Source organism: Zonotrichia albicollis, chromosome 18 (assembly GCF_047830755.1).
Source record: "Zonotrichia albicollis isolate bZonAlb1 chromosome 18, bZonAlb1.hap1, whole genome shotgun sequence".
NCBI lineage: Eukaryota > Metazoa > Chordata > Aves > Passeriformes > Passerellidae > Zonotrichia > Zonotrichia albicollis.
This window is the reverse complement of record NC_133836.1, coordinates 11865865-11879091: the sequence shown is the minus strand read 5'-3', so window position 1 is coordinate 11879091 and position 13227 is coordinate 11865865. Positions and strand designations below refer to the sequence as shown.

At 42.0% G+C, this 13227-nt stretch overlaps 1 protein-coding gene across 7 annotated transcripts in view; it reads left to right on the top strand.

The window, feature by feature from the left end:
* Window positions 1–13227, top strand: part of CABIN1 (calcineurin binding protein 1) — a 129913-nt gene that overhangs the window by 16119 nt on the left and 100567 nt on the right. For all 7 annotated transcript variants that reach the window (XM_074554602.1, XM_074554600.1, XM_074554598.1 and 4 more), the window contains exons 19-24: window positions 2024–2177; window positions 2407–2522; window positions 7680–7841; window positions 9327–9533; window positions 9880–10025; window positions 12566–12827. In XM_074554602.1, coding sequence (XP_074410703.1) covers window positions 2024–2177; window positions 2407–2522; window positions 7680–7841; window positions 9327–9533; window positions 9880–10025; window positions 12566–12827 — 1047 coding nt within the window. The remainder of the gene's footprint in view (window positions 1–2023; window positions 2178–2406; window positions 2523–7679; window positions 7842–9326; window positions 9534–9879; window positions 10026–12565; window positions 12828–13227) is intronic.

Below are 13227 nucleotides of genomic sequence, written 5' to 3'. Positions count from 1 at the left end.
ATGCTGCAGGATCCAGGGCAGGCTGCAGGACTCAGGGCAGGCTGCAGGATCCAGGGCAGGCTGCAGGATCCAGGGCAGGCTGCAGGACTCAGGGCAGGCTGCAGGACTCAGGGCAGGCTGCAGGACTCAGGGCAGGCTGCAGCACTCAGGGCAGGCTGCAGGATCCAGGGCAGGCTGCAGGGCTCAGGGCAGGCTGCAGGGCTCAGGGCTTGCTGCAGGATCCAGGGCAGGCTGCAGGATCCAGGGCAGGCTGCAGGGCTCAGGGCAGGCTGCAGGATCCAGGGCAGGCTGCAGGGCTCAGGGCAGGCTGCAGGGCTCAGGGCAGGCTGCAGGACTCAGGGCAGGCTGCAGGACTCAGGGCAGGCTGCAGGATCCAGGGCAGGCTGCAGGACTCAGGGGATGCTGCAGGATCCAGGGCAGGCTGCAGGATCCAGGGCAGGCTGCAGGACTCAGGGGATGCTGCAGGATCCAGGGCAGGCTGCAGGATCCAGGGCAGGCTGCAGGGCTCAGGGCAGGCTGCAGGATCCAGGGCAGGCTGCAGGGCTCAGGGCAGGCTGCAGGGCTCAGGGCAGGCTGCAGGGCTCAGGGCAGGCTGCAGGATCCAGGGCAGGCTGCAGGATCCAGGGCAGGCTGCAGGATCCAGGGCAGGCTGCAGGACTCAGGGCAGGCTGCAGGATCCAGGGCCTGCTGCAGCTGCTGGGTGAATTCCCACCCACTCCTAGTGATGGCTTTGGTTACAGTTTTGGGAAGCTGTTATCACCATTTTGTGTGAGCATTGCCATAGTCTGCAGTGTGATAGAGCTGCACTGAGCACACACCTGTGCTAGATCCACTACCAAGCTGCCTAAAACAATCAAAATATGGTGGTGAGATTGCCCAACTCTGGGGTTTTAGGCTATTTGAAGTAGTAATAATGTGAAGATTGTTATAGGCAGCTCAGCCAATCAAATATGGTGTTAAGATCACCCAACACTGGGGTGTTAGGCTATTTGAAATGGTAATAATGTGAATATTGGTTGAGCTGCCTTAAACAATCAAAATATGGTGGTAAGACAACCCAACTCTGGGATTTTGGGCTATTTGAAATGGTGATAATGTGAAGATTGGTTGAGCTGCCTGGGTGTAGCTTGTAAATTCTGATCTTGCCTGTAAGTGCTTCAGGCTGCAGGGGAAGGCCCCATAAGCCTTACAGGCATGGTAGAATTGCTTGCAAGTGCTGTTTTTTCTAGTAAAAACAGAGAGGGTGATCTGAACATGGCAGGGGAAAAGTGAAATGTGAATTTCTTCTAGAATTATGAATACAGCTAATTGTAGCCTTTTACTGAAGGTACTTTCAAACCTCAAAACTCAAAATGAACAAGCATTTTTAGTCCAGGTAACAAATGGCAAACTTACAAATGGCAGTTCTATTAAGAAGCAGGTCTAGTTAATGTCAGAATTCAATGTGCTTGCAGTTCTCAAATCTCCATTTACTTCCTTCACTACTTACAAAATCATACTCTTATTGTGTAAGGTTGTATGTTTTATGGAATGTAATGGAGTTCTGGAGAACAGAGTGTTCAGGCACATAATTTATGTAGGATCTTTATTGATTCTAGTTGGTCTTTAACAGTTGTTGTAACACCTGTTCTAGAATTCAGGAATTTTTGTAAGTTCCTCTGTATCTGGGTTGTAGGGAAATTTCTTGTACAGTAATGAGGTGTAGTAATGCTGAGAATTGCTGCTGTGTATTTGCTTACTATGAATTGCTCATATAGCATGTTAACAGAGACACATCTGGGTGGAAAATGGGGCTGCAAGAGGAATGTCAGAGTAGGGCAAATAATCTACTACCCTTCCCCTACTGATTGATTTAGCATTTACTGATCTAGCATTTTTACAGCCACTGGTGAGAAGCTGAGACTCAACTTTAGATTATTTCCTTGGGGTAAAATGTGCTGCCAGCTTTGGGTTATTTGGGAGGGATTCACACCCAGCCTGTGTTTACATGACTTTGTGTGTATGATGTGTGTTTCTTTATTAGATCATAGACTGCAGCATGGCTGTGCAGGAGGAGCCAAAGGAGCCCTATGTGTCCTCAGTGCTGCCGTGGATTATCCTGCACAGGATCATCCAGCATGAGGAAGATGCTTTTCGATCCCTTTGCTGCCAGCAGCAGCAGAGCCAGGGAGAAGAAGGTGGATTATTTCTTCACTTTTTACATATTGCACCTGAGCTCTTTACCATCCAGCTCAGGAATATAAGTAATAAAATACTTGTTTGTTGTCTTACCTTGCTGGCTGAAGGGAGGAGAGGGCTTTGCAAGCATCACTTTGCACCAGAGGAAGCTGTTTGCCAGTTGAAGCATTGACTCAGATTTAACTCAGTTCTGTGCCACTTTAATATTTACCAATTTCTTTCTTCCAGCGAGTCCTGATACCCCTATGTTGCCTTCTTCACTTATGCTGCTGAACACAGCTCATGAGTATTTGGGAAGAAGGTCCTGGTGTTGCAACTCAGATGGTGCTCTGCTCAAGTTTTATGTAAGTACAAATTGTGGAATAACTGAGATTGATTCTGATTGATCTCTGAAAATCATCTGGCCAAGCCACATCCCAAAGCAGGAAACAAAGTTCAAAGTTAGATTGTTTGCTGCCTTATCTTCATGTTAGATATACACTTTTAAATCCACTTTCCAACTTCTCCCAGACAAACATATGAAAGTTTCAGTCAGTTTAATCTGAATAGCAAAGCCTTGTTATTCCAGAGCCTTTTCTATCGGTCTGCTTCTGTCATGCTCCCCATTGTTCTCTGGACTTGCCTCACTGAGAGGAAGAATTGTTTTCTTCTCTTTTTTCTCCTTTGTTTTGCTTCTTGCAGTAGTGTTTTATTTTGTTCATGGGATTTGAAAGGGAAGTAGGGATAACCAAGCAGTTGGATAGTGCTGTACAGCATTCAGGAGCTAAAAAAACCTGTTGTGTCACATCTTTAAAATTGCTGCTAAAATAACAGAGTGGGATTCCATATTCATCTTGTCTCAGTGGTTCTAAATAAGTTGCTCACTTCACAGGACTGAATTTGTCGAGTGTTAGGTAGGGTTTGCACATTTCAGTGTACATAAATACTGTTTATCATGTAAAAAGAACATATTTAAACTTTCAGCCAAGAAAATTCAGTTTGAACAGCTTGGTTGTTTGTTTCTTCCAAACCATAAGAGTGAAGATTTGCAGCTCATCATCTGTCCTCAGTTACACAACTGGAATGCTTCTGATTGCTCCAGTGTTACCTGGATTTGCTCTGGAGCTGGGATGCATTTAATTGTTCTGTGGTTGATAAATTTGTATCTACCTTGATTTTATACCACAGTCTGAAAAAAATTAGCTTTTTTTCTCTATTGTTTTCATGTTATGAACTAAATATTATTTAAAATACACATACACAGTTCATCTGTTGCACAGTGATGAGAATGAAGAATTACTTTGTCCCTCCATTTTCCTGTGTGTTAAGGCTGTTCTTTGCTTTGTTTGTCAGATGAGTCTGTTACATCTCATCTCATGTGCTCCAGGAATGGCTGTCTGGGCACTACTATTTAGCATTATTAGATGAAAGGACTTACCCATTCGTGGTTGACCTTTTTAAGATTATTCCTTGAGGTCTCATTGTTACATCAGAAAAGAAATTTCCCCTTTGGTTCTATTTGGTTAAATAGAATATTTAATTAATATTTAAGATTGCTTTTATGCAAAATAAAAACATTAAAGAAGCAGTAAATTATTGAAACAGCCCTTCCCTTCCCTTCCCTTCCCTTCCCTTCCCTTCCCTTCCCTTCCCTTCCCTTCCCTTCCCTTCCCTTCCCTTCCCTTCCCTTCCCTTCCCTTCCCTTCCCTTCCCTTCCCTTCCCTTCCCTTCCCTTCCCTTCCCTTCCCTTCCCTTCCCTTCCCTTCCCTTCCCTTCCCTTCCCTTCCCTTCCCTTCCCTTCCCTTCCCTTCCCTTCCCTTCCCTTCCCTTCCCTTCCCTTCCCTTCCCTTCCCTTCCCTTCCCTTCCCTTCCCTTCCCTTCCCTTCCCTTCCCTTCCCTTCCCTTCCCTTCCCTTCCCTTCCCTTCCCTTCCCTTCCCTTCCCTTCCCTTCCCTTCCCTTCCCTTCCCTTCCCTTCCCTTCCCTTCCCTTCCCTTCCCTTCCCTTCCCTTCCCTTCCCTTCCCTTCCCTTCCCTTCCCTTCCCTTCCCTTCCCTTCCCTTCCCTTCCCTTCCCTTCCCTTCCCTTCCCTTCCCTTCCCTTCCCTTCCCTTCCCTTCCCTTCCCTTCCCTTCCCTTCCCTTCCCTTCCCTTCCCTTCCCTTCCCTTCCCTTCCCTTCCCTTCCCTTCCCTTCCCTTCCCTTCCCTTCCCTTCCCTTCCCTTCCCTTCCCTTCCCTTCCCTTCCCATCCCATCCCATCCCATCCCATCCCATCCCATCCCATCCCATCCCATCCCATCCCATCTTTAATTTAATTCTATTTGGTTAAATAGAATATTTCTATTTGTTTGCTGATTTTCTCTTGGCTCAGAAAGCTGAGAGCTCTGACAGCCTGGCTGCTGGCAGATCCCACATAATGTGATGCCATGGCATCCACTGGACCCTCTGCAGGGACATTTCAGTGGCACTTTGCAGATTCAGCTTGACTTCACTGAAGTTTATTACCTTCAGCCAAGAGAAAATCATGATTAGTTCTGCATAGAGCTACTCAGGAATCTCCTGATTTCCCTTCTCAGCATTCCCTGGAGCTTATTAGGCACAGCTCAGTGCCAGAGCCCATCTACCTCTGCATTTGAGCAGTGGCATGTCCAGGACAGTAATTTAGACAGCTGGGAAGGATGGCACAGAGAGCCTGAGGGGTTCTGCAGAGTCACAGTGAGCAGGGTTTGAACTGAGGCTGATTCAGGCTGGAACTCTCAGATTATCTCTGAGCCCTGCTCTCCTCAGCCTCCCTGGTGTTAGGGGCATAATGCTGATGCACTGGGCTGGCCCTGCAGGGGCTCCAGAGGGTTTATTAGCTCAGGCCCTGTGGTTCATGGAAATAGATGGGCTGTTCCCAGGCTCATGTCCTGAAGTGATGAGTCTGAATTTGTCGGGTTATCTCGGCTGTTTGAGGGGCCTGGAAAGGCCCGAGGTGGCCTTGGGGCAGCCCGCGTATCAAAGGACGAGAAGAGGCTTCAGTTCTTCTTTCGGTTTTTATGTTTATTAATTGTTTATCTAAAAGATTTTCTTTCAGCCCGACAGAGCTCTGCTCAGCAGCCAGCCATGAGCACACTGTGCCGTCCTCCGGACAGTCACCCATCTTTATACCCATGGTTACGTGTACAATATTTATCATTTTTCCCCAATACCATTTATTCTTATTGCTGGGTGCACTTTCAGTAATAACCAATCCAAAAGTGCCACCATGGCCAAAGAAGATGGAGGAGAAGAAGAAGAAGAAGAAGGACAGGACACGCCCCAATTCCTCCATCTTACTTCTCTAAACCCCCCTGTACAGAAATCCTAAACCCTGTGTCTCACTCTCTAATTAACTAATCCCTTCACCATTCACCCCGGTGAAACCCTCCTATCCTCATACAGGTGTCGTCTCCTGTGTAGGATCAAAGTGCAGCCACCAGACACTTCTGGAACATTCCAGGACTCCCAAGCCCCCCAAGGGTGCTCTCGGTGGCTCAGCACCTCAGGACTGAGATCCTGAGATCCGACATGAATTGTGCCTGAAAAATGTGCTGTACCCACAGAGTATGGGCTGGGAACCTGGGCAAAGGACAGATGACTGAGAGCTGGCTGTATATGTATTTGCAGCTCTTTGCAAATATCATCAGCTACTTTAAACAAAGTGCTCCATTTTCACTGACAGAATTGCCAACTTTTTAAACTAAAATATATTATAGTGTTATTAACCACAAGAATTCAGTTTTCAGCGTTTTCCGAGACAAGAGGGTGTTGGAAGGATAGGGAAAGACAAGGATAAAATGGGATGAATTATTTGAAGAGAAAGGAAGCCTCAAGAATGTGAACAGTGTGTTTCATAGATTAGTGTTAAATGGTCACCTTTGCAGGTGAACTGTCTGCTCAAGGTCCTTATATTGCTTCTGCATGAATGTGCTGTGCAAGAGAAGGTGTTAATATTAATTAAGGCCTTTAGCAATAGTCTGAATTATTAGGAACAATTCTGGATTTCTGCCAAGAACTTGAAAGTTGAATAACAACAAAGAAGATTGTTTTGAATGCTGTTCAAGTGAGAATTCTGTTACTGCTGTTAGATGTGCTTTTGTTTGCAGCAGTAGGAATTGAAGGCTTTTGTTACAGTATCCTCTGATGCTCACTGTTTTTCCTCAGCTTATTTAGCTGCCCTTTCTGTAAATTTCAAATGTTGATCACAAATTCATACAGGGAAGGTGCTGGCAATAAGGTGTCTGCTGGGACTCAGTGTGAATGAGTCTGCTGTGACTCCAGATGTCATTGAAATGCTTTCTAAGAATTGTCTTTGCTTTTCTTTTTCAGGGGTTTGGCTCTTAATAAACAGTACCTTGATCTTAGCACAGATATTTTAATCAGAAGAGAATCAGCATCTTCAATTCCAGCTCTTACAAATGAGCTCCTTACATGTAGAAAGTCAGATTTTTGCCTTGTCATGCAGTGTTTGTATTGACAGGAAAAAGCTTTGTGTAGGATCATGCATAAATAATTGAGTCTGAAGTCCTAGATGTTGAAAAATGAGAAATGGTCACAAATAAACATTTCTTTTTAATTTAAATTCTATAGTGGAACACATTGAAATTGAATCTTAAACCTCAGTGGTTATGTGGGTCTTGATTTGGTCATGAAATAAATATCCAGCATGCCCCTACACAGGTTATTCTTGGTGAGCATATTTTTCTTGACCTTGAAATGTCTTCTTGGAATGTGTTCCTTTTGGGTTTGTTTTTTATGGCAGCTTAGTGAGAATTTTCAAAGAGTTACCTTTCTTATTTTGGCATTCAGCTGCAGTTTTTATAATGAATGTCTTAAACTATCAGCATCTTCCAAAATATTCTACTGATGGGTGCTTTCTCTTGTGGTGCTGAAGGTAAAGATAGCAACTTGCCACAGTATTTAGGAATTTGGGATCAATCCAGCCACTTTCCTTGGTGTGTAGCCATCTGTGTAATACTGTTCATACTGTTCAGTTCCATGGTCCTTTTAGCCAGATTTTCATTAACTCTCTCTCTTCTTTTGCTGCCAAGTCCTCTCCATCCTGCTTTTTTCATGCAGAGGAAATTGCTGGTTGTGAGTTAGGGCAGAAATTCTTCTGTACTTTTTCCTTTCTCACAGCATTGATGAACTGTAGTTCACAGTTACATTCACAAAAGCAGCTTGATGTGTAGGGGAGAACTTTGAATGATTTTAGATCTGAAACATGAAGCTGATATTTAACCTCATTGATTAAAGATAAATGTGGATTAATACAGGATGAAAAATAAAAACACTTCAATGCTGCTGCAGTGCCATTGGAATGACTTGTGTGAGACCAGTTCACAAAAATACATGAGTAATACTGGGGAAATTAATTGTTATTGGGGAAAAATCCATGTAAAAATCCCTTAAAATCCCCTGAAGTTATTTTCATCACCTGCCTTCAGGCAGCTGGGCAGCTCTCTGTGATCTGCAGGTGACCTTGTCCTTGTGCTGGCCTTGTAGGTTCAGGTACTGCAGAAAGAACTTGCAGCTTCCACTTCTGAGGATACTCATCCATACAAAGAGGAGCTGGAAACAGCCTTGGAGCAATGTTTTTATTGTTTATATGGTTTCCCTAGCAAAAAAAGCAAAGCAAGGTACCTAGAAGAACATTCAGTACAGCAGGTAAGTTATGTCTTATCCAATGTCAGTGGAATATCCTGAACTGATGAAAGATGCATTCTTATTTAGTTCCAATGCACTTTGATATATTTTGGAGAAATATTACTTCTTTTATTGTAAATTTTATGTATTTTACACATTATAGAGAATAAAATAAAAATCTTAATATTTTAAAAAATTATAAATATAACAAGTTGAATATTTTAAATGCTAATCTTATCCATAGTAGTTTGCCGTCCTGAAAGTTTTGAGAAATTGATTTTATTAAGCTATCATTTTCATATTTTCAGCTGAGAAGAAGCTCAAGGTTGAGGAAAATTTAGAGAGGAAAAGTCAGCTTGAGAGAAGAAAGTTTTAGCGGCCAGCCTTGCAGTTTATGAAAGTGAAAAATGTCACAGTTAAAAGTTTGCAAGTACATTATGTTATCACTGATTTTGACATCTCTAATGGTAAATACCTGGTAGCTGTTCATAAGAAATGGGAAATGCAGTTGAATTTGGGACAAGGGTGACTACAGAGTGCTTCTGGAAGAGGGTTGTAATGTTAAGGGAGGAAGAGAAAAATACAGGGCAGCAATGCAATGTCCTGCCTTGAGAAACATCCCTGGTTTTGTTCAGAAACCCCAGACTATTTTGCACTTCAAATGCAAATGATCATAGAATTATCAATCAAAACCATTTTCATGTAGCAAAATTATTGTCTGGCTGTGTTGAACAAACCTTTTAAAATACACAGATACTCTTACGTTACTGTTCATTAAATATTTGGAAATTTTTATGTTGTATGTACATCTTAGAGAGTGAAGATAATGAGAGAAAGGGGATAAATAAGAAAAAGGGAAGTATAAGGAGATTACCCTCTGCAACTTCCTTGCATTTCAATGCAGAGCAAAATTTAAGAATAAAGTTAAAAGGGTAAAGCAATAAAAGGAGAAAAACCTTGGTCTAGCAGAAGGGAACTGTCAATTACTTTAAGTATTTTTACTGCTTTCAAGAAAGAAAAGTGAAGAGAAAATGAGGAGTAAATTCTGGAAGTAATTTTCTGTAGAGTTCAAAGAGAGGCTCAGAATTTTGTCTGGTTCCCATTTCATTAACTTTTCTTATTTGGTTCTGAAATGGAAGGGGCAGAGTTCTCCTTATCTTACCCATGATCTCAGTGTCACTCAGAATGTTTACAGTTGATCCTTGCTTATAAACAATTTTTCTGAGCAAGTGGAATGAATTTATTTTTACTTTATTTTGACTTTAGTGACCTACACTGAGTTACAGCAGCATCTTTGTCTGTTAAATCAGTGAGCAGTATATTGTATTTGTGAGCTGCATAAATGAATAGCACCTTTAGCTCTGTTCTTGGGAGGTTTAGTTTGGTTCCTGCTAGAGTAATGTGTACACTCCTCTGAACTAGAAAGTCTATAGAAAACCATCATGAGTAGACTTGAATTTTAGAATTTGAAGTATTTTTCCCCCTCTCATCTGCCTCCCTCTTCAGGTTGATCTAACATGGGAAGATGCTTTGTTCATGTTTGAGTATTTTAAGCCTAAAACTCTTCCAGAATTTGATAGTTACAAAACCAGTACTGTGTCTGCTGATTTGGCCAACCTTCTGAAGAAAACTGCCACAATTGTTCCTCGAACTGACAAGCCCATGCTGAGCCTGGAGACTGTATCTGCCTATATTGAAGGAACATCCAGCAAGGTATAATTAATTGTTTTTTAAAAAAATTAAATTGAAAGGAGTAAAAATTGGTGTTGCTGTTTTTATGTTGACTTTGAGATTATTAGTGGAGTGATTTATTCCATACTGTTGGGTTTTCTTGGGTAATTGCATTTAAATAAAATAAGAATGATCCCACCAGAGCTTTTAGTCTTTGAATGGTAAAATATAGTCAGGATGAGATGTTCATGAGTGTTTGTAAGTGCTCTGTTTGTGAATTGCTTTCAAGGTTTTCATATTACAGCCCCTCACATTGTGTGATGAAAAGGCTGCTTCCTCCACAAGGAAGTGCTCATTTATTCTGAACCTTTGCCTTTCTGGTTTTCAGGCACCATCTCTCCCTGAGGGTGCAGACTACTCTCCACCAGTGGTGACTGAGCTCTATTATCTCCTGGCAGATTATCATTTCAAGAACAAAGAACAGTCCAAGGCCATTAAATTTTACATGCACGACATTTGTATTTGTCCAAACAGGTCAGTATTTTGGAATCCTGCTGCATGTCCTTCCTTCTTCTCACTTCTTTCAGCACTGAAAAGCAGGCAAATGGTTTCAGGAATGAAAAACAAATCCCAAACAGCCAAAACCCCCTCCTGCAATCCATTATCACATGTCCATTTTATAATTAAGGGCATGTCTAAAACAACCCAACAGAGAAAACAAAACCCAAAATATAGGGTGAAATATTTGATTGCTTTGAACTTAAAACCAAAAAATGAAAGGGAGCGGGGAAGCTAAATTGAAATAAAGAATAACTCTGAAGAATGAATTGTTTGTACCTTTTGTTTTTTGCTTTGGCATGTTCATGCATGATAAGGAGTGAAAAATATCCTCATTTGATAGGTAGCTATAGCACAAATGGCATCCTTTAGTGCATTAATTGCTTAGGCTGACCCCTTCCTAAAAGTGTTGATTTTGCTGCTAGAGAACTACACAGAGAATATAAGTAAAGTATTGAAGTGATATTTAAACAAAACCACCTTGTTTCTTGATAATTTACAACTCACTGAAATACCATCAAGATTAAACTCTCTCATCTTAAAAATAAAGCATGTTCTGAATATCCGTCTTCTAAATTAAACTAAATAACCTTTAAATTTGCTGATTAAATATAGAGTTTGCATATTAGGTGTTATCATTTTAATTCTCCTTGAAGTTGATAGATCAGGGTCAGTGACAAAAACCCTAATTTGATAGATTTGAGACAAGAAAATTGTTTCTAAATCCAGTCACGTAACGGAGACAAAAGGGAAGGTGAAGGCACAGAGCAATTTTAGATGAGAAATCTTCAGAGGAAATGGCTGTAGTTTAATGTTATTGCATCTTCTAGTCTGGGACTTGTGACTAGCAAATGGCTAAAACTTTTGTTTAAAGGCAGATAAAGAAATTACCATTATCACCCCCTACCCATTTTTCTGCAGTTTAAATGTTCTAAAACTTAAATTCAAAAATAAATGAATGGAATGCATTTTTACTTTAATATGTGGCTTTTTTTGCTCAGAAGATGCCTTATGTGGTAGCACAGGATTTTTGCCCCAGTCAAAGTAGTTGGTACTTCTCTGTACTACAGTTCCTGTTCATTCCCCTCAGGAATTTGACTGTTGAGGTCACTTGACCTAGAAATGGGTTTTCAGTTGGAATCAGAAGAAATTGCATGCAAAAAATGAGAACATTATGGTGGTTGCCTTGGTGCTAAAATCATGGTAAAATTGAAAAAGCCCAGAGCAGAGGAACCCTGGTGGTAAAGTGAGGTTGTGGAAACCACCATTCAGATTGTGTTGTCAACAAACACAGGCTGGACCCTCACCAGTCCTTCAGGCAGAAATTACAGTTTTAGTTCATCAGGATTTTCCTACTTGGATGCAATTCTGGCTTTATGATTTTTATGCTGGGAAATGATGATGATTATTCACAGTTGAGTCCAACAGCACAAGGTGTCACAATGTCTGCTGGCCTGCAGGGTGACAACATTTTGACAGGGCTGCGTGGTTACTGAGAAAAAAACAGTGGGAGTGCTGCCATTAGAAATGTGGATATATTGGCTTTGCATGGCAAATAAACCTGGATTTTTCATCTGTTTTCCATGTGTGAGTTACTGGGGGCAGTGCTTTGTAGGAAACCACTTAAAGAAAATCAATATGATTTAGGCTGTACAGCTTGTGTTCCACTCTGAGGAGAGGAGGAAGTGCAGAAATCTGTTTTGTGTGATTGAAAGAGGAAAAAGTTGTAGATACAAGAAGACAAATCTTATCTATGTGTAGTGAAATGTTCAGGGGGGAGTTTGTTCATGGGTTTAAGAGCCTGAGATGAGAGAGGTGGGACTCCAGGCAGCTCTTCAAAATGCTGCTCATTGTAAAGAAGTTGTTTTACAGCAGTCTTGGGTCATGGGTGACAAGAGCTGCCAGCTACAGCTCTGGGCAAGCCTGAAGCCCCTTTAGTTCTGGCTACTGATATATTTTTCTTTGCTGAGTATCTTAATACATACCAACCAATCAGCATTATACACAATATCTTTCCTGTTACCTATAGCCTATCAGAACTACTGTCATTACCATATTATGGTCATTACTATCCAGTCACCTGAGTTAGTATGTTACAGTTTAAGCTTAAAGTTGTTTTTCAGTTTTCTTGCAGTGGAAAATTCTTAAACCTTTTCTCTACTTGCCACATCGGCGTGTTTGTTTGCCTGTGGTAACTTTGGTAACTTTCTGCTTTTCCTAAGACCTATTTCTGCTTGGTAAAAGCATCTTTTTTGTTTGTGGTCAACATATCCTTTGCTCAAGTCATAAAACTCCCTTCCAACTCAACTTAACCTTTGCTTTCTTTGTTGTTCAGCAATGACTGGCTCAATTTTCAATTTAGACATCTGTTGTTCTTCTATATCAAAACTTGCTTCCATCTCTATTCCATTCTCAGGCTCTACATTCAGAGCTTTCTGCCAAGCACAGATATCTGTGAAACTTTCTTGTCAAACTTTGACCTTTTCCAACGCTGGGTTGTGTTCCTGCCTGCACAGGTTTGACTCCTGGGCTGGGATGGCTCTGGCTCGAGCGAGCCGCATTCAGGACAAGCTGAACTCCAACGAGCTGAAGAGTGATGGCCCCATCTGGAAACATTCCACCCCTGTCCTGAACTGCTTCAAACGGGCCCTGGAGATCGACAGCTCCAACCTGTCCCTGTGGATCGAGTACGGCACCATTTCCTACGCCCTGCACTCCTTCGCGTCCCGGCAGCTCAAGCAGTGGAAAACAGAGCTGCCCCCTGAAGTGGTCAAGCAGGTGGGATCTAACACAAGAGTATAAAATTTTAAATATTTAAAATTAGAGTTTTGTAATTTAAAAGCCAAGTGTCTGCTAAGGAAGGCAGGAACCTCCCCTGAAATGGAAAATGTAAACTCCCTCCCTCCGAATTGTTATACATTTGAAATGTATAGGGGCTCGCCGGCAAAAATATGGGAGCAGGAATAACAGATCTTTATTAGGGAAAAAATTAAAAAAAAATAAACAATGCAGTACACCAAAACAACACTGTCAGAGTCAGAACCCAGCCTGACACCCTGTGGGTCAGGGTGTTGGTGGCAGTGCCATTGGAATTGTGGCTCAGCCCTCCTGCAGTGTCAGGGGTGGTTCTGCTGGAGCCGGATCCTGTAGAGAAGGATGGATTCTTCCTCTGAAGATC